This window comes from Lissotriton vulgaris, chromosome 1_1 (assembly GCF_964263255.1).
Source record: "Lissotriton vulgaris chromosome 1_1, aLisVul1.2, whole genome shotgun sequence".
Taxonomy (NCBI): domain Eukaryota; kingdom Metazoa; phylum Chordata; class Amphibia; order Caudata; family Salamandridae; genus Lissotriton; species Lissotriton vulgaris.
The window spans coordinates 1,891,208,578-1,891,233,210 of record NC_141685.1 but is presented as its reverse complement, the minus strand read 5'-3'; the positions used below and the strand labels follow the sequence as shown (position 1 = coordinate 1,891,233,210).

The 24,633-nt window shown below is 45.5% G+C and overlaps 1 protein-coding gene across 1 annotated transcript in view; it reads right to left on the bottom strand.

Annotated features, from left to right (window-relative positions):
- Nucleotides 1-24,633, bottom strand: part of PDZRN4 (PDZ domain containing ring finger 4) — a 553,980-nt gene that overhangs the window by 41,243 nt on the left and 488,104 nt on the right. Inside the window, exon 6 of the mRNA XM_086919475.1 lies at nt 7,720-7,821. Coding sequence (XP_086775601.1) covers nt 7,720-7,821 — 102 coding nt within the window. The remainder of the gene's footprint in view (nt 1-7,719; nt 7,822-24,633) is intronic.

The following is a 24,633-nucleotide window of genomic DNA, read 5'->3' as shown; positions in this document are numbered from 1 at the left end:
GGGTGTGCATGGTAAGGTTTTGGTCCAGCCATACTCTGAGGCTTTTAATCTCGGATTTGGGGTTGGGGGGCTTACCCATGCATGCGGGCCAAAGAGAATCCGGACGAAAATGGGACTGATTCCCCATCACCAGTATCTCCGTCTTGTCGCTGTTTAGCTTCAAGTGAGATCTATCCATCCAGCTAACTATGTCTCTCAGACAGGAGTAGAGGTCGGTGTTAGGATTTTCCTGCTGAGAAAGAGAGACGACCAGCTGGGTGTCGTCCGCATAGGTTAGGAGTTTGATACCATTGGGGGCGACTATTTTTTCCAGAGGGGACATATATACGTTGAAGAGCGCAGGGCTCAAGGAGGAGCCTTGTGGTACTCTGCAACGTATAGGGGTCTCTTTAGATGTGTAGCTACCCTCTATCACCTGCAATGAACGGTCATACAGAAAAGATTTCAGCCAGGACAGGGCGACATCTGTGATCCCAAGATCTCTGAGTCGCTGGGCCAGGATTTGATGATTGACCGTATCGAAGGCCGCGCTCAGATCCAGGAGGATCACTGCCACTGATCCTCCTGCATCCATGATCTTCCTGGCCTCCTCGACCACCGTCACCATCGCTGTTTCAGTGCCCTGGCCAGGGCGAAAGCCTGTCTGTGAGGATTTGAGTAGTTCATTCGATTCGAGGTAGTTTGACAGCTGGGCATTTATAAATTTTTCTGTCATCTTACTGATGCAAGGGAGGAGAGAGATGGACCTAAAGTTGGCTAAGTTGAGGGGATCTAGGTTAGGTTTTTTAAGTAGGGCTCTAACCTTCGACTTCTTCCAACTGGGGGGCACTACTCCGTCTGCTAGGGAGGCATTGATCAAATTTACCATAGGTGCAAGGATGGTGGGTGCTACTTGCTTTAAGATTTTAACTGGGGCAGGGTCAGACGGAGAGCCACTTTTTAGAGATTGGAGAATGGGGGACAAAGTATCCTCACTTATGGGATTGAATGTCTCAAGTCTGGTATTAAGGTAGTGGGGCTGCGTTATGGGAATGGAAGGTAGGTCCATAGGGGTGATTGGTGGGAATTGCTGGAGGATATTATGAATTTTTTTATCCAAATAGGTGGCTAGCTGATCGCAGTGATTGTCCCAGAGGTCAATCGGACAAGTGGGCTCTGGAGTTTTCAAGAGTTGTTTTACTTTTCGGAAAGTCTCCCTCGACGAGCAAGATGCGGCATTAATTTTCTCCTGGAAAAAGGTAGTTTGGGCGTTTTTCAAGGCTTTTTTGTAGTTAAGTATAGCCAGCCTATAGTCCTTCTTGCTGTTAGGGTTGAAGTTTTTCCACCACGTTCTTTCAGCCCTTTTACATAGCTTCTTCAGAAGGCGTGTCTCCTGGGTAAACCATGGGGAGGAAGTTTTTTTACGGGATGTCCGATACGGTTTTTTAGGGAGGATGGTGTTAAGAGAGCTTTCAATCCAGGATGCGAACTCCGCATCCGCCGTTACGGGGTCAGTTGCAAGGCTGGGCTTGGAAAGAACCAAGGCCTGCTACCATTTTTCGGTGTCTAGTTTGGCCCAAGGACGGGCCGGTTTCCCGGGAGGTTGGTTGGGAGGGGACGTGGTCGGGATCTCCCATCTAAAGGGGATAAGCATGTGGTCTGACCAAGGCAGAGGGACCGGGTCATTTATATTCAGAGCATCGATGTTACAAAAGATGGGATCGAGTAGGTGTCCAAGACTGTGCGTGGGTTGGTGACTCTGAAGATGGAGTTGATGGGTAGCTAGGTCTAGGAGTAGCTCTGAGGAGATTTTTGTCATCCCTATTATCGAAATGGATATTGAGATCCCCTAAGATTAACAAATTTGGCAGAGTGCTCGACATGTCAGTTGAAAATTCCACAAGGGAGCTACAGAATTGACCCAGAGCGCCTGGTGGCCGGTAAATAAGGACTCCTGAAAGTGAGTTACAAGGGGATAGTTGAATGCTAAAATGTACATTTTCACAGTCCGAAAGAGGACTGTCGTGAAATCTACATGGGAGTTGGTCCTTGTGGATAATAGCTATCCCTCCTCCCTTTCCCTTCGCTCGATCAAGGTGTTGCACAAAGTAGCCTTGAGGAAGCGCTTGGACTATGTCATAGTCCGAGTCTGAAGTGAGCCATGTTTCCGTGAGGAACAGAATCTCAAATTGCTCTTCTTCGAGGAGCATATGGATTTCGTGGCTATGTTTGGGCAAAGATCTGCAGTTTAACAAGGCCATCTTGATGATTGTCCAGGGTGTTTGACTTTTCGTTGCTGGAGTGAGTTTGAATGGGCAGTGCGGACAATAGGCATGGGGACTCTCACCTTTAAGGGTGTTCGAGCAAGAGGGCTGGAGAGGCTGGTTCAGTAGTAGCAGGGAGTCTCTGGAGTATGATATCATGGTTTTGGTGGAAAGCTCCAGGGTCTCTGGCCCTAGGCCCGTCCTGGCGCGGACGGGCGCAGACGGGCTTGCCTTAGGCGTGCCCGCTGCGCTCGTCCGCTGTGCTTCCGCCAAATGTGCATATTTAGTGTTTGCGGAGGGGTCAGGGGGGCGTGGCCTCGAAGGGGGCGTGGCCTTGGTGCACGCCGGCAATGGCGTCAGCAAGTGGTTGTTGTGCGAGGTTCCCGACAGCGTTAAGTTCCGCTGCGCGGGTTACCCAGATTCAAATACTGTCCCAGGGCTTTCACCGAGGTAAGGTTGGATTAAAACACAATTTTTTATCAGCAGTGACACTCAAAAGGTTAAAACAATTACCGCTCCCGGCTTCCGCCTCAGAAGTACAAATTCTAATGCAGCGCTCGTTCTCAGTGCCTTTTAAGCTGGGCGGGGGGGGCGTGGCCTCGAAGGGGGCATGGCCTCGGTGCACGCCGGCAATGGCGTCAGCAAGTGGTTGTTGTGCGAGGTTCCCGACAGCGTTAAGATCCGCTGCGCGGGTTACCCGGATTCAAATACTGTCCCAGGGCTTTCACCGAGGTAAGGTAGGATTAAAACACAATTTTTTTATCAGCAGTGACACTCAAAAGGTTAAAACAATTACCGCTCCCGGCTTCCGCCTCAGGAGTACAAATTCTAATGCAGCGCTCGTTCTCAGCGCCTTTTAAGCTGGACGGGGGCGTGGCCTCGAAGGGGGCGTGGTCTTGGTGCACGCTGGCAATGGCGTCAGCAAGTGGTTGTTGTGCGAGGTTCCCGACAGCGTTAAGATCCGTTGCGTGGGTTACCCGGATTCAAATACTGTCCCAGGGCTTTCACCGAGGTAATGTAGGATTAAAACACAATTTTTTATCAGCAGTGACACTCAAAAGGTTAAAACAAATACCGCTCCCGGCTTCCGCCTCAGGAGTACAAATTCTAATGCAGCACTCGTTCTCAGCGCCTTTTAAGCTGGGCGGGGGTCGTGGCCTCGAAGTGGGCGTGGCCTCGGTGCACGCCGGCAATGGCGTCAGCAAGTGGTTGTTGTGCGAGGTTCCCGACAGCGTTAAGATCCGCTGAGCGGGTTACCCGGATTCAAATACTGTCCCAGGGCTTTCACCGAGGTAAGGTAGGATTAAAACACATTTTTTTATCAGCAGTGACACTCAAAAGGTTAAAACAATTACCGCTCCCGGCTTCCGCCTCAGAAGTACAAATTCTAATGCAGCGCTCGTTCTCAGCGCCTTTTAAGCTGGGCGGGGGTCGTGGCCTCGAAGTGGGCGTGGCCTCGGTGCACGCCGGCAATGGTGTCAGCAAGTGGTTGTTGTGCGAGGTTCCCGACAGCGTTAAGATCCGTTGCGCGGGTTACCCGGATTCAAATACTGTCCCAGGTAGGTAGGATTAAAACACAATTTTTTATCAGCAGTGACACTCAAAAGGTTAAAACAATTACCGCTCCCGGCTTCCGCCTCAGGAGTACAAATTCACACGCCAACCTGTTGTTTAAAGTGTAGAGAAGTCTTGAAGACACTGCATTTTCTGCCCACTTTAGTCTCTTTTCTCTGGAGAGCAGCAAAGAACCCCTCCACTTGTTAACTCCCCTTAGAGCAGCTCTGTGAAAAGCTGATTAGCTGTACCAGCACACTGCCAATAGAAATATAGAAAGATCACCGGTGAAACAGCGGGCACCGAGGGCGTGTCCTTCTATACCAACAATGGATGGGCTCCTGCCGTTTTTAATATTTTGATAATGGGGCATTGTTATTATTTCATTCCCATCAGAGTGTACATTTCCACTTCTTATCAGTGCAAAACATTGCATATTACACGAGTGTCATTCAACGCTTCAGGCCCACACCCTTTCTGTAAGTTTCTTATATAAATAGTTCACTAACCCTCTTGGCTGTGACTGTCACAATAAAAAACAAATAATGAAATAGAACAAGATGTGGCTATTTGACATGGAAATAAATGTTTGACAGACGTTCAAATGTACTACCTAAGCTCAGAGTTAAGTGACATCTGGAGCCCGTGGCACACTCGCCACTGTTGAGGTATTCCATGTCCGTTGCTCACTGGGAACACTCTATGGCACTAAAGCAACAGAAAGAAGCAGAAAATGAAAATGCGGAGTGAATAATTCCCTTAATAAAATAGCTTGCGTTTTACAAAAAGACAAAAGTAACTGAAAACTGGAAATGACTGATTCAATCAAAATCATCAGCTGCGTCGCAGGTCACCACGTAATTGCGCCCTGTAAACTAATCCAATTAAATCCACCTAATTTGCATGAGAGTCGCAGGTGATAGAGGTAAGGTCAGGAAGGAGCCACGAGCTGATTAAAGACAAGACTGCGCATTACAGGTCTTGAAAATGCTGCTCTTGGAGCTCAGCAAATCCGAAATAGATTGGAAACTGGCACAAGACACGTAGAAACAGTTTAACAACCTTGAATGGTCACCGGTTTTTGATTAGACAGTATTAGTAGCCCCCTGTGGTTTACTTATGTGAGTACGGTGAAGGCTGAGAGGTTCTAAAAGCAACAACACTGCCCACCTACACATCTTGAGTGTGAAGGCCACTTCTCTGCTTCCACCGGTCTCGTGAATGTGGGCAGCATTAGAGCACTCAATACACTTTCATGAATGCTTGAGAGTCTTGGGTTCAAGAATGCAGCGAGAACACGTACAGACAATGGAACTATCAAGTACACATGACCCCTCGTAGTCCAGCCCCTAACCTATGTACTAATTAAGCAAGCTTGGTCATTCTACTTTTGCAGACTCTGACTTCTGTCTGTGGATATATGTTGGGAATGATTATTAGCACACAGGGTGCAATAGCACCCTATGTAACTCCATTAGCTCAGTGTGTTCTTCTCTATACATTGTCAACTTCATGGCTTGAATCATTTAATGGGAGTCAGATGGTTTAAGTAGTGTACTCGTATTTTATTACAATATATTTGATACCTTTTATGCATAGTATAAAGCATTCTCGACATTGCACATCTTAACCGTTAATGATCTCCATTCAGTTTTCCACACATCACTTCTAATTTTTCTAGTCACTTTCCTCTAGGTGAATTAAAACTTGTACACTTCCATGAATCTAATTCATAGATATTATCTAAGAGTAAATTTTGCAACACTGCAGATTTGTTTCGCCAGAGAATATACACTTAATTTCGTATTGCAGAGATGAGTAGTTGAGCAGAATACTGTTATTGAAGAATACAACCAAAGATCAGAAAGGAAACTTTGACATCATCGAGGCAGGTGGCATCAACAGAAGGGAGGACTCGCTGCTGGAGATATTCAACTATGTATGGAGAGAAAGGTCTGGGAGAGGCGAGGTCTTGGTGGCCAGAAGAATGAGCCGCCTGCCAGATGGAAGTCCGAGGTTTCCTGGGTCTGGGATACTACTGTGACAATCAGCAGAAGGCATTTGAAACAAACCGAGCCCTTTGGCAGAAAGAACTGCCAAGTGTGTCGAGGTTGGATGTACTAAGTGGAAGATTTCGGAGGGTCTGGATGGTGGGTCATGTACATATAGGCCTTTAAATTACTTTACTTTTGGGGCAATGGGAGTGTGGTTTCCTTGCCAATTGTAAAATTCTTTGATATGAAACTTCTTCGCCAACAGAGAGGACAGAAAAGGACATGGCATGCATGAACAAGGGTGCGAGTGTGGAAGAGGAGCAGAGAAGTGATTACATTGAGAAGGAAGCGTAATGCTACCAGTTGTATGTACTGGAAAGATATCTTGCAAAATATTGGAAATACTGCTGCCATAAACATTCCCTAATGTAGAAGTTTTAGGACTGATTTAGATATTGGCGGACGAGTGCCTCCATCACAACGGTGACGGATATTCCGCCCACCGAAAAATAAATCCCGTAAGACTTAATGGGATTTATATTTTAGCGGACGGGATAATCCTCACCACTGTGACGGAGTAAGCTGGCTGCCAAGATATAAATCAGTCCCATAGTCAGGGCTTTAAGTGAGTCGGGTCTCACCGGTGCTGAGCACCAGCAGTTTTTTAAAGGGGACCTCGAAACGGGTCTCGTATCGGGCTCTGTTTTGTTCCCTGACATAGGCGGTTCACTTTTTCCCAGACTGCAATGACAGCAGGAACATCAATGTGTGTGCTCACACTGCTCACTTCTCACTAGTGGAGAAGTAACGGCATGACGTCATGCCAGGTGAGGGTTGAAGGGGAAGGGAAATCCTTTAAAGAGAGTCATTTTCTCTCTGGATTTTCCTTCTCTTTTTAAAACTCAGGAGCAGCAACATTGCTGGCGTGTAACCAGGGCTTTAAGTGGAAGCTTTTTCAATATTATATACAAGCCATAGTTGCTCCTTATTTACCTTACGTAACTAACACCCATCCCTTTTAAAGCCCTGCCGGTAGTTACTACCACTGTTTTACAGTTGCACAAACCAATGTCTGTCTGTCTGTCTGTCTGTGAACCTATGTTTCTATCTACCTGGCTAACTATTATAGATCGAACCGGTTTATATTCAGCATATCTCAACTCCAAAGGGAGAGGTAGATAGGAAGGCATCTTTGAAATACTGGAAATTTAGAAACTGAGCAACATAGTTTTGTGAAAAGAAATTACTTCAATATAAGCTTGTAAAGGTGATTAACGTGTCTCGATCAGTCTTTCCTCGAATGCAACTGATTTTCTATGTAAGGATTATTTTTGTCTAATGTGGGAATCTAGTCACTGAGCTAAGATATCAAAGTGTGCCATGGGGTAGCATTTGTGAAATATTTCTAGATGTTGGTGTTGTGGTGTCATCAGTATACTAATTCGAACCCACTTAGGATGCAATAGTCCTTTGTTCCCTTGTCTTGCCACAGAGTGGATTTTTAGGGAGGAGTACTAGAGACCTACCTGACAATCTTTTGTGTTGCACAGCATCTGTCCGGCAAGATAACTAAGTGGCGAGTAGAATATTGGAAATAAATAGTCACTAATGAAGGGTAGCCGCTCAATCAAAACAAACATGGCTATTCTTAGTGTTCAGCATGCTCTGACATCAAAAGAGAGGCGGTTATGAAGACAATTTCAGCTCTGGGTGGATTTATGTGCCTTTTAGGTATCAGGGACCTTTAGGTCAAAAAAAGAGTTCTCAATTTTCTGTGGCAGCTGTAGGCCAGATGCACCCCATTAAAGTGGATTTGTTTGTGATACTTCTGCAGAGGATGCCCACAGTTTTATGATTGCTTCATTGCAGGCCAGTAATGAGCGCCTCGAAGTGCCCCTGGCTCCATGCCCTCATTTCTTCATACAAACCTGCATCTCAGGCCGTGCAACCAGCAGCACAATTTTTCTGCACTCGTCACTGGTGAGCAGTGCCAACGCCTCCTCGCGATTCTGGACATCTTGGCCATTTATCTAGAAAACAAATGGAAACGGCGCGTTAGTTTCTGTTTCCGCTAAGCAATGTGCAGTAAAGGGCAAACACAAGCTCATTTGTGGCAAATGTATGGACAATGAAGCTCGCACAATGGCCTCATCTTCGGCCCCTCGGTGGTAAGTGCCTTCACTCAATTATGCGCTTACTGTAAGAGCCGCATCGATCGCTGAAGAATGGCGGACATCAGAGGAAGCAGTTATGTTCATAAATGTCCAACCTGCGACCTGGCAACATACATCTAGCAACACAATTAACCAGCCTCTGACAGGTGACGTCCATCTTTCTCCGTCCAGAGTAATGGAAGTGTCAGCCTGAGATAATAGTGCTGGTAGAAGCAAGACTGGTAGCGCCGCAGCAGAGATCAGTCAAACCCTTGCCTTGCAGGGAGCCAATTAGAGCGCTGGAACATTATCTCTCACAGGGCACTACTTACAGGCTGATTCTCGTCTATTGTATTTACTATTTATCTGTTTGTTTACATTTCAGTACTAGGAAATGCTGGCAAAAAATCCCTTTTTAGTTAATAAGATTACAGACTGAGCAAAGATCAGCACTTACTCTTACCACAGAACACATATTTTAAAGAGGCTGAAGCGTTATCACAAAACACAAACAACAATCATTTCGATAAACACCAGCGCAGTAGGTCACACTCCAAACACTCTCTGACAGGAAGTAAAAGAAAGAACGTCTTTGTGTTGGCACTGAAGTTAGTGCACTACTTCACGCTGCAGCTGCGACTCTGATATTTGTCCTTTGTGTAGCGCCCTGACGCCTGATGCGGCCTTGGCCCACGCTATATGATACCGCAAAAGAAGTAAACTAAAGTGCGAAGTTGCTGTTCTCATAGTCTACGGTGTTTAACGTCCCGTTTTTGTGCATAGCATGTGGCATAATGAATTTCACTATGTTATCAGAACATTTTCTTTTTTTCTTTAATTTTTAGGAGCTAATGGAAACTTTTGCAGTGGAATCGCTCCTATTTTAATCCGGCCGGGCAATCACATGCATATTTGGATATAACACAACTCCGGTAATAACTACTGTAACTCGATTGTTTCTGCTAGTCTTTAATAGCGCAGACTGCATAAAAACGTGTTTCCGTAGGTTTAGTTCTGACAATCAACAAATTCATCTGCACTCATGACAATCAATAAACATATCTTTAATACCTCAACAATCGCATCTGCTTTCACAAACCTCCACTCAGCTGGAATCCTGCTTGCAGAAATCCTGTGCATACGGGAAACCGGAGCCGGCGGTCGAGCCTTCTCCTACATCGCTCCTAAAGCATGGAACAACCCGCTGCGACACATAAGACCCGCCTCCTCCTCACTTCTGGAATTCAGGAAGAAGCTGAAGACCTGGATTTTCGTGTAGTCTCATGAGGTCATAGGTGTGACTAGACTCACACCTGCTCAGCACCAGGATACCCTACTGGTTGATAGTGCGCTCTACAAATGCATGACATAATTGGTATGCGTACTCATCATATCATTAGGAACTTTGTGTGGAAGGGAAGGCCATGTGCTCATCCATGTGGAATTTGGTCCATGCTAAGGAATTTGGAATCAAGTTAAAAAATGAACCTACTTACCACAGGCAAGGTATAAAACCACCAACGGTTAGAAAGTAAAAGTACATAAGGTGATATATGTCCAACTTGCTGGGCATGATTCAGTGCCTAGACACTAAGTAGTGCATCCAGTGATCAGAAAATCAGATGTGTCTTTCATTCATGAAATATCAGGCAGATAAGCAAACCTTTCATGAGAATGTATTTTTGTAATGCACAAAGCTGTAGCTATTGCAATATTGTAAATTAGTCAATTGATGACCAAAAGCTGTCCATGATTCCAGATTGACTTTGGTCTAACTTGCAAACCATTACCGCATTGAACCCTATATCGTAAAGTAATTAAGAACAATAGCAGGTAATCCTTGTTTGTGTCTGGTGCTCTCAATTAGGCATTATTGATTAATGCATCATCAATAGGCACAATTACACATGAACTGAGACAATAGGAGTAAAGAAGGACACTGCTGTCTCTTGTAGTTACAACCAGTTGAAAGACATTTATTTGTCATGTATTTGTTGCTGATTAAGCTCTGCATAGAAAAGCACTACGTTCAGGTGAACATAATGATCCACCATGCATACAATGGAAAGCAGTTTATGTCGCATTCAAAATTTATAAGCAGCAGGCCATGGATTTTGCACCTCATTATGATCTTAAAATGAAGTTTTCCTCAAACATCTCCAGGTCATATCAGTAGAAATCAAGGGGAAGTAAATACAGGAAAGGATTGGGGCCTGATGGCAAGTTAGGAAGGGTAGACTGTTAGAAAAGATGCCAGATAAAGTCAGTGAGAGCCAGGTACCAATTTCTACAAACCAACACAATTAGACCGACGCACACAGTCAACAAATATACCTGTACACATACAGACCAACAGAAAACAGCTATGGCCATACACAACACACTGATGAAAAAATCCAGGTAGAGGAGAGACAGGGTAAATTAAGGAAGGATGGATGTCTGATTGCAGTATTCATGCCTACTAAATATTTAAAGTCATTGATAACAGGATCAAATTTGAGACAGAGTGAAGATTGGAATCAATACCTAATCCTTCATTGCTCTCTTTTTAGAGCAATCACTTTTACTACCTGATGGAACACTAAAGTCTCTATGTCTTTTCAACTGAGAGTCTTCACTTGTAAATCATTAAGCAGTGCTCATTCAATGCCCTTTTAATCTGTTTGTGTTTCTTCTAAACTCTTCAAACTTTGCAGCACATATTCTCAAGGTCAGTTGTAAATTTGCACCCAGAGAATTACATCCTCAGATGGGTGCAGATTTATGAACACTAAGAAAGAAAGTTTCCCAGATGTACATCATGAAACTTGCAACTGTTGTGGGTTTCCAGACACCATCCATGAAACCATTAGTAAATACTGTTTTCTCATGTGAAAAGATACAAGTAAATCTAAATTGGAGGTGGGCCACTGTTAGAACTGGGGGTCTCTAGTTGGCAGAGGTAGGTACCACTGTCCAAATAGGGACCCTTGCTTCTAGTCAGGGCAAGGAGATAACCCTCTTAGATAACCCCTGCTCGCCCTCTAGGTAGCTTGGCCTGAGCAGTCTAGGCTAACCAGAGGCAATGCGTAAAGTATTTGTACCAACACTCACAGTAACACAGTGAAAACACCACAAACTGATTCCACAACAGTTTAGGAAAATAAAGGTATTTATTCTAAACTACACAAGACCAAAACGTCAAAAATCCAACATACACAGTTCAAGGATATGGTTTCAAAAGAGTTCTTCAGGTTGTAATCAAAGTTCTTTAAGTTGCGTTAAAATAATCCACAGATGCGTGAAAAGTTCACAGTTGCGTCATGTTTACTCACAGTACCTTTTAGATGCAACAAAGTTCCACAAGCAGGAAGCTGGTGCGGTGGAAAACAAGCGATGCATTACTCCTGAGACCCTGGGGAGGCGATGCGACAGCCCCGCTGCAGCAGCGGGCGTGTTGCGACGAATCCGGTCTGTAGGGGGAGGAAGGCCACTTGTATGTATTCCGGTGCGTAGGTTCCGTAGGAAGTCTGTTCTCGCAAAGGCACGATGCGATGATCTCGTCGGGGCTGTGACGATCTCCGGGGCAACGATGCGCGGTCCAGCGGTGATCCTCTCTCTCGCAGCTCCTCGATGCGATGGTTCTGCGACGATGCTCGCAGCGACGTGATGCGGTCCACAAGCAAGCGGTGCGGTGATCTCACCCAGCGACGACAGGCTCTGCGACGACACTCGCAGCGATGTTCGATTCTCCCGCACCGGTCTGGTGCGTCCCGCAAACGAGGGATGCGACGGCTCTGGCAGCGTCGTCAGGCACTGCGACGATCTCGACCTTCGTAGCGGCGGGAAACTTCTCGCACTGTCGGGGATGCGCTCCGCAAGCGAGCGATGCAACACTTTTCAGATTCAAAAGTCTCTCAAGCTTAGTTTCAAGCTTCCTAGCTCAGGTTCAACTTCCAGAGGCCCCACAACTGGATCAAGCACTCTAGGAAGGACAGAACTCTCAGCAGAGTTCAGGGAAACTGGGGGTGAAGTCCTTTTGTTCCTGGGACTTCAAAAACAGGGAGCCAGCTCTTCTCAGGCCCTTGGAGATTCCTTCAAGACAGGGGACACAGCTCACAGCAAAGTCCTTCTGACGTAAATAATTAATTTACTCTCTTAATTTCTATGCAGGTAAGTACTTAATCAATAATAACTCAATCAGAAGGAAAGAAAACAGAGTCCGTGGTGTTAGAGTTTCTAAGGGTTTTATTCCTCATAAAGGAATCAGGATATCATGTTCTGACCACCACAGGGGTGTCAGAAGGGATAGATGAGCGCGCTCTCGTTTATTGACATTACATAGCTTATATACTTGATTTACATCATAAGTTTCAGTGTGAGAGGCGTAACAGCTGAGAGAAGACAAGATAACAGTGTACACGTGGTACCAATACATCATCAAGAGGCGTAAACTAGGCGTGAACTAGAGGTGTGTGCTAGAAACGTCACTGATAGGTGACGAAAGTGGGTGGCACCAAGGGGTGGGGCTAACAGAATGTTGCAATGTCAGCAGAAATTGGAAGCTTGGATGCGCGCGCAGCTGCATGACGTGTGCTTGACGGGGTGCAGGGGTCTTGACATTTACACTGACGGAAAGAGACAGAAGTCTGGCATGTCAGATCAACTTGTACTTCTATCATATCTGATATCTGATGTTTAGGAACTATACTATCTGGGCGGAAAGGTCTCTAGGGTAGAGGCTATTCTATGCTAACTGTGGATGCGTGTATGAGCGCCTGAGTGTCTACATGTGGAGCGTGGGGGGGCACGGGGCCTTCCATGGTAGCATGGCAACGGAGGCTATGAATTACTTGCATTAAGACAGGTCGGCCTTTTGGCTCTGCAGCTGGAGAGGATGTTTACAGGATCTAGTAGGCAGGAATGTATTCTCGGGGAACGGAACAGATAACTCGAAGGTTATAGTCAGTCTTGGCAGAAAGCAGGCTTGAGCTGAGCGCGAGGGGCCGCGCTGAAAGTAGGACAGAGTTCACGAGTAGAGAGGTAGCCTGGGCAGAGTCAGGAGCCACAAAAGAGGTTCAGATGGCAGGAATTCAGGGCCTACTCTGGATAGAGCAGGAAAAAGTGAAAGTGTACTACAAAAAGACGTTGGCATAGCATACTTAGGAATGGACTATATAATCCATTCATGGTGGATCTGAAAGAGGACAAGTTAACGGTGGACGCAAATGTATTTGCGTCTTCATAGCTGGCACAGGAGGGAAGTTACATGCACTTTAAGCTGGTACATGGAGTCGGTGGGGTACGCGCTAGGGAACACAACATGGCCAAAATTTAATTTTCCTCATTCCCTCCTTGTTCCCTACGGACCCTTCATGAAATATCGATCCTCATGAATCGATCAGTCTGTTCTTGTAACATCATTTGTTCTTCTTTCTTTTGGTTACGTTTTGAGTGAAAACTGGAATGTTCAATACAAGAAGTGGCACACAGTCCACAGATCGCTGGCCCACACTGTAGGCATAGGCAGCAACTGAATACTAGGACTAGGCCAATGCCTAGGAAGGATAGGATCTTCCATCCCCAAGCTGTTAACGTTGTCCAGAACCAACCGGACCAAGTCCAGGTGCCTGGAGTCTGATGTATCTGATTTGCAATCTTATGGAGACGGGTGATAGCTTGATATACAGAGGGTGCATTTTGTGGAATGAAAACACAGCAGCTTGACCCGATGACCTTACAGGCTCCACCTCTATCTGCCAAGATGACGTCAATTACAAGACGATTCTGAAGGACAACAACCCGCATAGCGGACTGCTCTTCTGTTAAGTTACCTAAGGCGGAGGTAGTTTCATTTACTACAGTTTCAAGTGTTCTAGTTAATCTGCGTATTAATTTACTATTCTGAACAGGGCCTAAAAAGAAAAAGAATCCTTTATTAAAATCAGTGTACTGTTCCCATGCCGTTTCTGTGTAGTCGACAAGGGGGGCATCTCTTCTGGGTCTATTCTTTACTAGATTGCTATTTCTATGGTAATCAGAAGGAGCTAGGAAAACAGGTGGCAGAAGGAATGCAATGTAACAGGTACCATCCCAATCTGGAGGTAGACGGATGTATGCGGTATGACCACACACAAAGTAAGAATGACTGATAGCTTTGAAAGATGATTTTCCATCATCACTGAATTCGACTACAGCAGTGCATTTACTATGTCCTAAGTGTACTGAACCTTTCTTCTTGATACATAATTCACCAGTGACTGGCAGTACTGACATAATAGGTAGAACTGGTGCGGCTTTGGATTCGACAGTAAGAATCATAAGGCTAATTGTGTAATTACCTAATCCATATACTTCATTTTCTAGATCAGTTCCTATTCTAATGGGGAGTCCCTCCTTATCCGGGTAACAGACGTCTAGTAGGACCAAGTTCAGGTTTCCCCAAACCCAACCCCCATCGAAAACAGCAATGTCGGGATCTAAAGAATTAATTATCTTAAACCATGCTCCGCAGGAGCCATTGTGGGTGAACGGATACGGAAAGAGAGGCAGGGCTCCCTTGTAATTCTGGTAGGGAGGGAGTCGGCCACATATCCAGCAGTTTGTAGCATTGTTAGTTTGATGAGAATGATGTAACATACTAATGAATGTATTGTTGCGCAGCGCAAGTCTGTAGGAAAGCTCATGAGGAGGTAATTCACTAAAAGTGTGTTCAGCAGAGACATTGTAAGCAGATTGTTCACGCTTGAAGATAGGAAAGTATATCGGTAATAAGATGCTAGCAACAATTATTAATATACTTAGAATAAACATAATTATTAGTGTCACTATGCAGTGACTACGAAGTGATTTGCAATATGTTCTTTTCTTTTCCTCTCTCTCTCTAACTCGATCTAGGGGATACATGTCAGAAACTATTTAACCGATTCACCTAGGGGAGGACTTAAACAATTAAACTGTCTGACTTGCTAGATCGTAACTTCATACGATATTGTTCTTGAGGAGTTTTTTCTCGTTTGGGTTCGGAAAAGTCTTTGATATCAGAGTCTTTGGTGGGGGTGGGTGTGTCTTGTTCCGGTTTCAGTCCTGGGAATGTTTTGATATGGCTTAGGTGGACCCACCCCTTTCTTCCTTCCAACTTGACGGCGGTCCTTGTTGTTAGTAGAACGGTTTTCGGAGACTTCCAGCGGGGCTCCAACGGACTTTTCCTGTCGAAGTTACGGACTAAAACAACGTCACCGGGGCGGACATCATGCTCCTTCACATCGGTGTTGTCAGGGAAGGCTGCGGCAACCTGTGAACGACATGATTGGAGTGCAGACATCAAGGAGGCAAGGTAATCTGTCAACATATTAGAATCAACATCGGTTATCTTTTTAGGAATGGGCGTCCCCCACATATTCGGTGGTCTGCCAAAGACCACTTCGTACGGAGATAGCCCTGATCTCGAATGGGCGACCATTCTCATATAGAATAGTGCCACCGGCAGAGCGACTATCCAGTCGACCCCTTTGTCCTGACATATTTTGGCAAGGCGAATCTTTAACGTCTGATTATGCCTCTCAACAAGGCCTGCTGCTTCTGGATGTCGGACACAATGGAACTTCCACTGGTATCCCAATAACAAGGAAACTTCTTTCATTAGGGCAGATGAGAATGGCTGACCGTTATCTGAGTACACGACACGAGGCAAGCCGTACCGTGGGAAGAATTCACGAACCAACTGTTTGGCAGTGGTCGGAGCAGTGTAATCTGAGACTGGGTATGCTTCGGTCCAGCGGGACAGAGCACAGACAACTACGAGAACATATTTGAATCCTCGACAACGGTCCATCTGGATATAATCCATCTGGAGGACTTCAAAAGGGTGATCGGGAGGATGAAATCCACCTTGCTCTACAGGGACGCTTTTACCTGGATTGAACTGACAACAGATCATGCAAGTACGCACTTTCTGTTTTGCGGCTGCTCGTAAGTGTTTATTGTTCCAGAGATTTTGCAAACTGTCTAACATGGCTTTCTCTCCCAGGTGGGCAGGACTATGTGCTGTATTTATCATGACTTGAACCATAGAGTCAGGGAGAAACCATGTAGATTTTCCCTTCGTCATCCAACCTTGATCTGTCTGGATCCCTCCTAGTTCGGTCCATTTCTTTATTTCGTCTGTAGTAGCATGTGTCTGAATGTCAATAACATCTAGTGTGGGATCCCTGACTGTCATGCAGTTTGTCGGATCTGTTATCTTTGTCGTGTCAGTTGTCTGAGTGTGAGTCAGTGCTGTATGTTTTGCAGTCTGATCTGCCAGGTCGTTACCCTGGGAAACAGAATCTGTGGCTTTAGTATGTGCTTTACACTTCATGACTGAAATGGCTGAAGGCAGATGTATTGCTTCTAACAGTGCTTGAATGAGAGGACCATGCTGTATTTTGGTACCATGAGAGGTCAGGAAACCTCGTTCCTGCCAGAGCATGCCGAAGTCGTGTACGACTCCAAACGCATAACGGGAATCTGTGTATATGTTAACATTTCTGTTCTTTGCTAGAATACAGGCTTGGGTCAGAGCGATGAGCTCTGCCGCTTGAGCAGACAGTGTATCAATACGATGTGTTTCTTTAACTTCAGTTTCAGTGGTCACAGCATATGCGGCCACTAACTCTCCTGTACTTGTTCTCATGCATGAACCATCCACATAAAGTGTCAGGTCTGGATTTGTCAGTGGAACATCTGTTAAATCTCGTCTGGGCTTTGTTACTGCATTTATAATCTCTATACAATCATGTGGAGCTGGATCTGCCATAACTGTAGGTAACAATGTTGCTGGATTCAAGATACTGCAGCGTCTGATTTCTATGTGTGGCTGGAATAATGTCAATTCGTAACCTGTCAGTCGTGCTATAGTTAAGTGTTGAGTCTGGGTTCTGTTTAACAGGACCTCTACAGAATGTGGAACTTGTACTGTTAACTGATGACCTAAAACAATTGAATCGCTTTGTCTTATTGCTAACGCTGTTGCTGCTACTGACTTTAAGCATGCAGGGAGTGCCTGTGCTACTGAATCCAATGTGCTTGAAAAATAAGCGCAAGGCTTATGCGAACCTGCTTGATCTTGAGTGAGGACAGACAATGCTGTACCGTCACGTTCTGTAACAAAAAGTGTAAACGGTTTGCTGTAACATGGTGTCGCTAAAACTGGTGCTTGGCATAAAACTTTCTTTAATTCCTCAAAGGCTTGTGTGTGTTCCTGAGTCCAAGGGAGGACAGTCGAAGTTGCTGCCTCCTGTGTCGTTAACTGGATGAGTGGTTTAGCTAGAAATGCATATTGAGGAATCCATTGTCTGCAGTACGAGGTGAGGCCTATGAAGGCCCGCACTTCTTTTTGTGTCTGGGGTCGGGGCATGTTTACTATTAACTGAATGCGATCGGGAGTGAGCTGTCTCCCCACTTTGGACAGCAAGTGACCCAAGTACACAACTTGCTGAACACAGAATTGTAGCTTCGAAGGAGACACCTTGTGTCCCTTGTCGGCCAGAAAATGCAAAACTATCAGAGATGCTTGTTCACATTCGGGCTCACTTCGTGCGGTGATCAGTAGATCATCGACGTACTGTAGTAAAGCGGTATTAACTGGCATTTGAATACAATCTAGTTGTCTTTTCAGTGCTTGACTATAGATGCTGGGGCTTTCTGTAAATCCTTGAGGTGCGCGGGAAAATTTGAAACTTCGTCCATTTAAACTGAATCCGAAGAGATATTGGCTCTCCGGGTCAATGGGTACACTGAAAAAGGCGTTCTTGAGATCGATTACAGTGAAGAACGTTGCTTCTGAATCAATGGCAGTTAACAGGGAAGAGATATCGGGGACCACAGGATACTGTGGTACAATGCATTTGTTCAGTTCTCGAAGATCAATCACCAACCGGTATACTGGCGGTGCATTGCGGTCTGTACGTTTAAGAATTGGAATGATAGGCGAATTACAGATATTGGAGTCGGTCTCTACGACCACTCCTTGGGCAATAAGCTCTTCAACGATTTTCAGTAAAGCCACTACAGCATCGGGTGGTAACTTGTATTGTCTGATTCTGGGTAGAACAACTCCTGTCTTGAGTGTAACACGGTATGGTGTGATATGCATACAACCTACATCAGCTGGGCCTTTTGCCCACAAGTGATCTGGTACATTTTTCAATCTGACATCAAAGTCACGCAGAACATAATGACCTTTGAAATCTCGTAGAAAGAGTCTAACTCCCTCCGGGGAACAGCAAATTATAGCTCCTAGAGCCTTCAGTGTTTTAATTCCTAACAGATTTTCGGGACATGACTTCGTAAGTAACAAGTCTGTAACTCGAGATAATGGACCCACAGCTAGTGGTACTGGTTCTGATACTTCATTTACAATAGGCTGTCCTGAAAAACCAAGGGAAACATTCTGTGAGCCTGAGAGGGGTGCCCCTGGAACTTCATTATGACTTATAGTAGTGCGACTTGCCCCTGTGTCAATTAAAAACTTTCTGTCTTTTCCTAATACGTGACTATGTACATAAGGACCTTCTTGATCTACAGGAATTTCAATAAGAGACAAATCACTTTCCCTCCCTAGGCTGTTTCATGTATAACGCTGATAATCTGGATATGCCGACTGGGCATACTGGTACATCTGTTGTGATACTTGTCGTGTTGCGGCAGCGGGCTGTGTCTGAGCATGCTGTGGCTGCGGTACTGCTACTGTCTGTACTGTATGGGACTGATCATGCATGGGCTGTGTATTCTGCATTGGCTGTTCGTTCTGTGAGGTCTGTTGTTGACCCTGTTCATGTCTAGGCGGTCTTTCTTTAGTTTTACCTGTCTCGATGTTATGTTTCAGGACTGGACATTCATGTACGTAGTGACCTGGCTGCTTGCAATAATTACATGTCCCTTTAACGGGAGCGGCAGAATGATTTGTCTGAGCCCCACCTTTTCTATGACCCTCGGCTGGAATTGTCTGAGCCACTAACATTTTCATTTTCGTGTCTTTCATACGTTTCTGTTCCTGCTCTTGTTCTTCCCTAATTCTATTCTGGTGATATTGTAACATTTGTAACATCTGTGATGGCGTATTTGCCTGCCAAGTACTTTCAACCTTGTACACTCTATTTTTAACTAGTGGTAGGGCGTTCTCTACTAATTTTGTTACAAAAAGGTGTGGATATGACTCGCTACTTGTTTTTAAACCACTATTGATAATGAAACATTTCTCGAATCTTGAATAAAAGTCACTAGTATCTTCATCTTGTTTCTGTTTGCAGGACGAGATTGCGTCCCAATCTTCCTTTCTAGTTGTCAATAATCTTGGCAGAACCTGTACTATTAAACCTGGTAATGCTTTAGTCTTGTCCCCAAGGCCTACCCCTGGGACTCGTTTGCTTTCTTCGTCTTCTATTTCCGCCCATGCTATCTTTGATTCTCCCACTTCCCAATCCTTCTCCTTTAATTTCTCGTAAATGCCCGTGGGCAACAGTACTTTCAACATTTTCATAATATCATCATACGTGTAATCTCCCATCAGTAACATGTCTTTAAGCTCTCTGTGAAAACCCGCAGGGTCTTTATCATGGCACGGAACTAATTTCTTCATTTCTAACAGTTCTAACTTAGTCAGTGGTGTGTGAACATACACACGTTTCAGACGTTGGTCCGCACCCATAACTGGATGTACTTCTCGTAAGGGATTCTGACTTTCAATGCCACTACCGCATTGCATGTGGTACATTTTTCTTTCTGGAGGTGGGGCGGGAACATATTCAGAGCTCAGAAAAGTGTTATACTTACGTCGTTGTTCTAGAATTATTTGTATTAATTTGGTACTAAAACCTCTCCATCTATCCATAATTAGTGCTTCTAATGTTTCGTGTAAGGGACCTGGATCAGAATGATGGTTTCTGAACTTGATGAGGAGGTGCTGAATCATGTATACACCTGCTATTTTCTGCTCTTCCGGGGAAAGGTTCAAGAATGTCTGCACTAACGTGTCATCATTATATATGTCTGTGTTTTCGGCCCACAACACGGCGGACCGGGCTAGTTCCTGTTCATCCATAGAATTGAGTATATGATACCCTACTCGATCTCGAAGCCTTTTATCAGTTTCCTGGAACTGATGTTCTGAAGAATTCGGATTTGTTAAAGCGGAGAAAAGAACTCTCTTGCTCTCCGGACGGACACCTTTCCTAAGGTAATTTCCCTTACCTACATACGCTATCATATCTGTAGATTTTTCTGATGTTTCATCTTCATCTTCCTCCCCAGAGGAGGTTTTATCTGTTTCTTCCTGATGTGCAGTTAATACTGCCTTTCTAATTTTCTGGGACATAGTGGCTATACATGATAGCTTGTCATGTTTCGCGTCTGCTATATTTTGGCCCCACTTGTTTAATGCGTCTAACTCACTCCGATCTGTCCCGGGCCTGTCTCGTTCTCTTATCACACAATTAATGAAGAATCTTAAAATCTGTTTTTGAACGTCAACTTTCTGTTTATACATGGCAGCGTTAACACTGTCGGGGTCTTTCCCTGTCTGTATGAATTTGTATAGTCTGTCGAGAGCTTCCTGCATTCCTACATAACATAGCAAGCTATCGGTGGCAGATCTTAAGCGTAGTGATGCTAAGACCATTAGATCGTCTGTTCCAGGTACTGGATCATATCTGCAGAATGACATCCTATCTTTGAATGCGTCTAGCCGGGCTGAATAGGGTGACTGGGAAGGATTCTGTGTGTCCTTTAAATGTAATCTGTGTGTTATGTGTGTCGGTGGCGGGGTCTGTAGACCCGCTGTCGCACCTCCTGGGGCGGATGCTTGGGTATTATCTCTCCGCGGAGTCTGTATCTGGACTTGAGTCTGTCTTTTAGTAAGATCGGGTAGTGCTGGTTTCGGTAGATCCGTCTTGAGTGGAGGAAGTGGCGGAGGTGGCGGAACAGGGGAGGTCTGTCGTGGTACCGGCGGAACATTATCTGGGGGCGCAGTGCCACCCCCATCCCTGTCAGTAGGCAGGGCACGAACAGGCAGATTGGTATAAGCTGGCGCTACATCCTCTAGATACGAATTCAGGAATATGTCTTTAGTAGTCTTGTGCATTACTTTAGTTGGAACTAATGGTATCGGTAAGTTTTTCGGTATTTCTGATTCAATTTCGGATGGGCCATCTGCTGCGAGGTACATACCGTTTACAAGATTATTTCGGGCACGGTCTATTTGTTCTGTTTTTACTCGGATCCCTTCAGTAACTAATTCGTTTTCTCGCTCTTTATCTGATTCTTTAAGTCTGTCTTCTCTACGGAGTGCTTTGTCAGCACGCTTACGTGATTCCTTACGCCAAAATTCTATGGCGTCCTTCTGAGATTGCCTAGCTTTCTTTTTCCATAATGCTTCTTCTACCCTCATGATGCACTCGGCATCCCACGTTCCGGTAACAGGCCATCTGTGTCTCTCATCTAGGTGCTTGGTGTAATCGGCCCATAAATCTAGATATAATATGGCATCTATGCCGTGCTTCTGATACATAAAATTGCCTGGAGTGTCCCTGGGGGGGATGGGAATTTCTTCCTCTAGTAACCCTTTCCTAGTTCCTATCTGTTTTAACTTGCTGAGGAACGGCATCTTGTTTGCTTATTACTTGAACGCTAGTCTTTATTCCTTGATACGAGTTGCTAGTTGATACAAGAAATACAATGATACACAATAAAACAGTCACATTCATACCACGACATTAATCACATAAAAACATTAAAGACACAGCTAACTACCCCCTACACTGAATGTACCGCTCAACGGTACGGATACACTGGTGTAACAGTGCAAAAATTCGGAATACTTTATATACTGCTAAACAGTACAGATACACTGCCTAAAAACAGTGCAGACCGGACTTGCGTACCCAAACCCGTCTAGATACGACCCAGCAATGGTACTCACCGGGAAGCACGGAAACAGAAGGCCTCGGAAAACTCGACTGGACTCTACTCGGAACTTCGGAAAACTTCGGAAAACTTCGGGAAACTTCGGAAAACTGGTGGGCCTCTTCACACCTCGGACCTTGCTTCTTTCGGCTGGGCTCTGGTCGGGATCCTCCGCACTCCTCACCGCCTCGTCTGGGCACTGATCGCAGTCTTCGTCACCTCCGTGTGTCAGAGGGGGATGCAGGAAATCCTGCCAGTACACGTGTAGTCCGTCTAACTGATGGCAGGGGACACGGATTGCAACGCACCTTCCGGCGCGTGAGGTGGGGGAGGGGTCCCTATTCGGGCGCCAAAATGACGTAAATAATTAATTTACTCTCTTAATTTCTATGCAGGTAAGTACTTAATCAATAATAACTCAATCAGAAGGAAAGAAAACAGAGTCCGTGGTGTTAGAGTTTCTAAGGGTTTTATTCCTCATAAAGGAATCAGGATATCATGTTCTGACCACCACAGGGGTGTCAGAAGGGATAGATGAGCGCGCTCTCGTTTATTGACATTACATAGCTTATATACTTGATTTACATCATAAGTTTCAGTGTGAGAGGCGTAACAGCTGAGAGAAGACAAGATAACAGTGTACACGTGGTACCAATACATCATCAAGAGGCGTAAACTAGGCGTGAACTAGAGGTGTGTGCTAGAAACGTCACTGATAGGTGACGAAAGTGGGTGGCACCAAGGGGTGGGGCTAACAGAATGTTGCAATGTCAGCAGAAATTGGAAGCTTGGATGCGCGCGCAGCTGCATGACGTGTGCTTGACGGGGTGCAGGGGTCTTGACATTTACACTGACGGAAAGAGACAGAAGTCTGGCATGTCAGATCAACTTGTACTTCTATCATATCTGATATCTGATGTTTAGGAACTATACTATCTGGGCGGAAAGGTCTCTAGGGTAGAGGCTATTCTATGCTAACTGTGGATGCGTGTATGAGCGCCTGAGTGTCTACATGTGGAGCGTGGGGGGGCACGGGGCCTTCCATGGTAGCATGGCAACGGAGGCTATGAATTACTTGCATTAAGACAGGTCGGCCTTTTGGCTCTGCAGCTGGAGAGGATGTTTACAGGATCTAGTAGGCAGGAATGTATTCTCGGGGAACGGAACAGATAACTCGAAGGTTATAGTCAGTCTTGGCAGAAAGCAGGCTTGAGCTGAGCGCGAGGGGCCGCGCTGAAAGTAGGACAGAGTTCACGAGTAGAGAGGTAGCCTGGGCAGAGTCAGGAGCCACAAAAGAGGTTCAGATGGCAGGAATTCAGGGCCTACTCTGGATAGAGCAGGAAAAAGTGAAAGTGTACTACAAAAAGACGTTGGCATAGCATACTTAGGAATGGACTATATAATCCATTCATGGTGGATCTGAAAGAGGACAAGTTAACGGTGGACGCAAATGTATTTGCGTCTTCATAGCTGGCACAGGAGGGAAGTTACATGCACTTTAAGCTGGTACATGGAGTCGGTGGGGTACGCGCTAGGGAACACAACATGGCCAAAATTTAATTTTCCTCACTTCCCCTCTCCTTGGCAGCAAAGCAACAGCAGGTCAGTCCAGCAGAGCAACAGCAGGACAGTCTTCCTTCTTCAGAGTCAGCTTTCTCCTTGGCAGAGGTTCTTTCTTGATTCCAGGATGATCTAATTTTCTGTTGTCAGGGGTCCTGTACTTATACCCCTAAAGTCTTTGTTCTCTCTGTGCATGTGGGCCCTGAGCCCGGTCTGAACCAGTTCTGGGTGGATCCTGAGCACTTTGTTTTGCTGGCTGCATCTTTCCTTTCAGAGTGAGGGGCAGGGTCCTCAGCCACCCAGCAGGAGGTGGAGCCAGCATTGTGGCAGGCAGGCACAGCCCTATTCAGCCCAGGTGCTAACTCCTCCCACCACTCAGGGTGCAATTGCATTCATTCAGCCTAGTGCTGACTCATCCAGCCTCTGGGGGAATTCCCCAGCCCCTGTCACTCACAAACCAGACAGTCAATACACAAACAGGCCCAGGCACACAGAAGGGTCAGACAAGAGAACAGCAACTTTCTAAAAGTGCTGTTCTCAAACACAGGATTTAAAAACCACCTTTCCTAAAAGATGTGTTATTAAATTCTGAGTTCAGGGATACTAAATACTTATGTCCTATCTTGTTCCTATGGGAAGAAATGCTGTTAACCACTGTAGCCAGCATCCCCCATGTTAACCTATGGAGCAAGATAGCCTTACAATAGTGAAAAACGAAAATGGCTGTAATTCACTACCAGAGCATGTCACCTGCACTAGTACATGCTCTACCTTTCACATACACTGCACCCTGCCCAGGGGGGTACCTTGGGCCTTCCATAGGGGTGACTGATGTGCACGAAAAGGGAAGGGTTAGGCCTGGCCAGTGGGGACACTGACCAGGAGGACATGGCAGTTCTAAACTGCCCATAGGCGCTGCAGTGGCAGGCCTGAGACACCATTTTTAGAGCTACTCCTGTGGGTGGCACAATCAGTGCTGCAGGCCCACTAGTAGCATTTGTCATCACCAGCCCTGGCACACCCAGTGCACTTTACTAGGGACTTCATGGTGATACAAATATGCCAAACATGTATATCCAATCAGAATAACAATTTACATAGAGGGCATATGCACTTTAGCACTGATCAGCAGTGGTAAAGTGCGCAGAGTCCTATTGCCAACAACCACAGGTCAGGAAAAATAAGGGAGGAAGAAGCAACAAGTTTGGG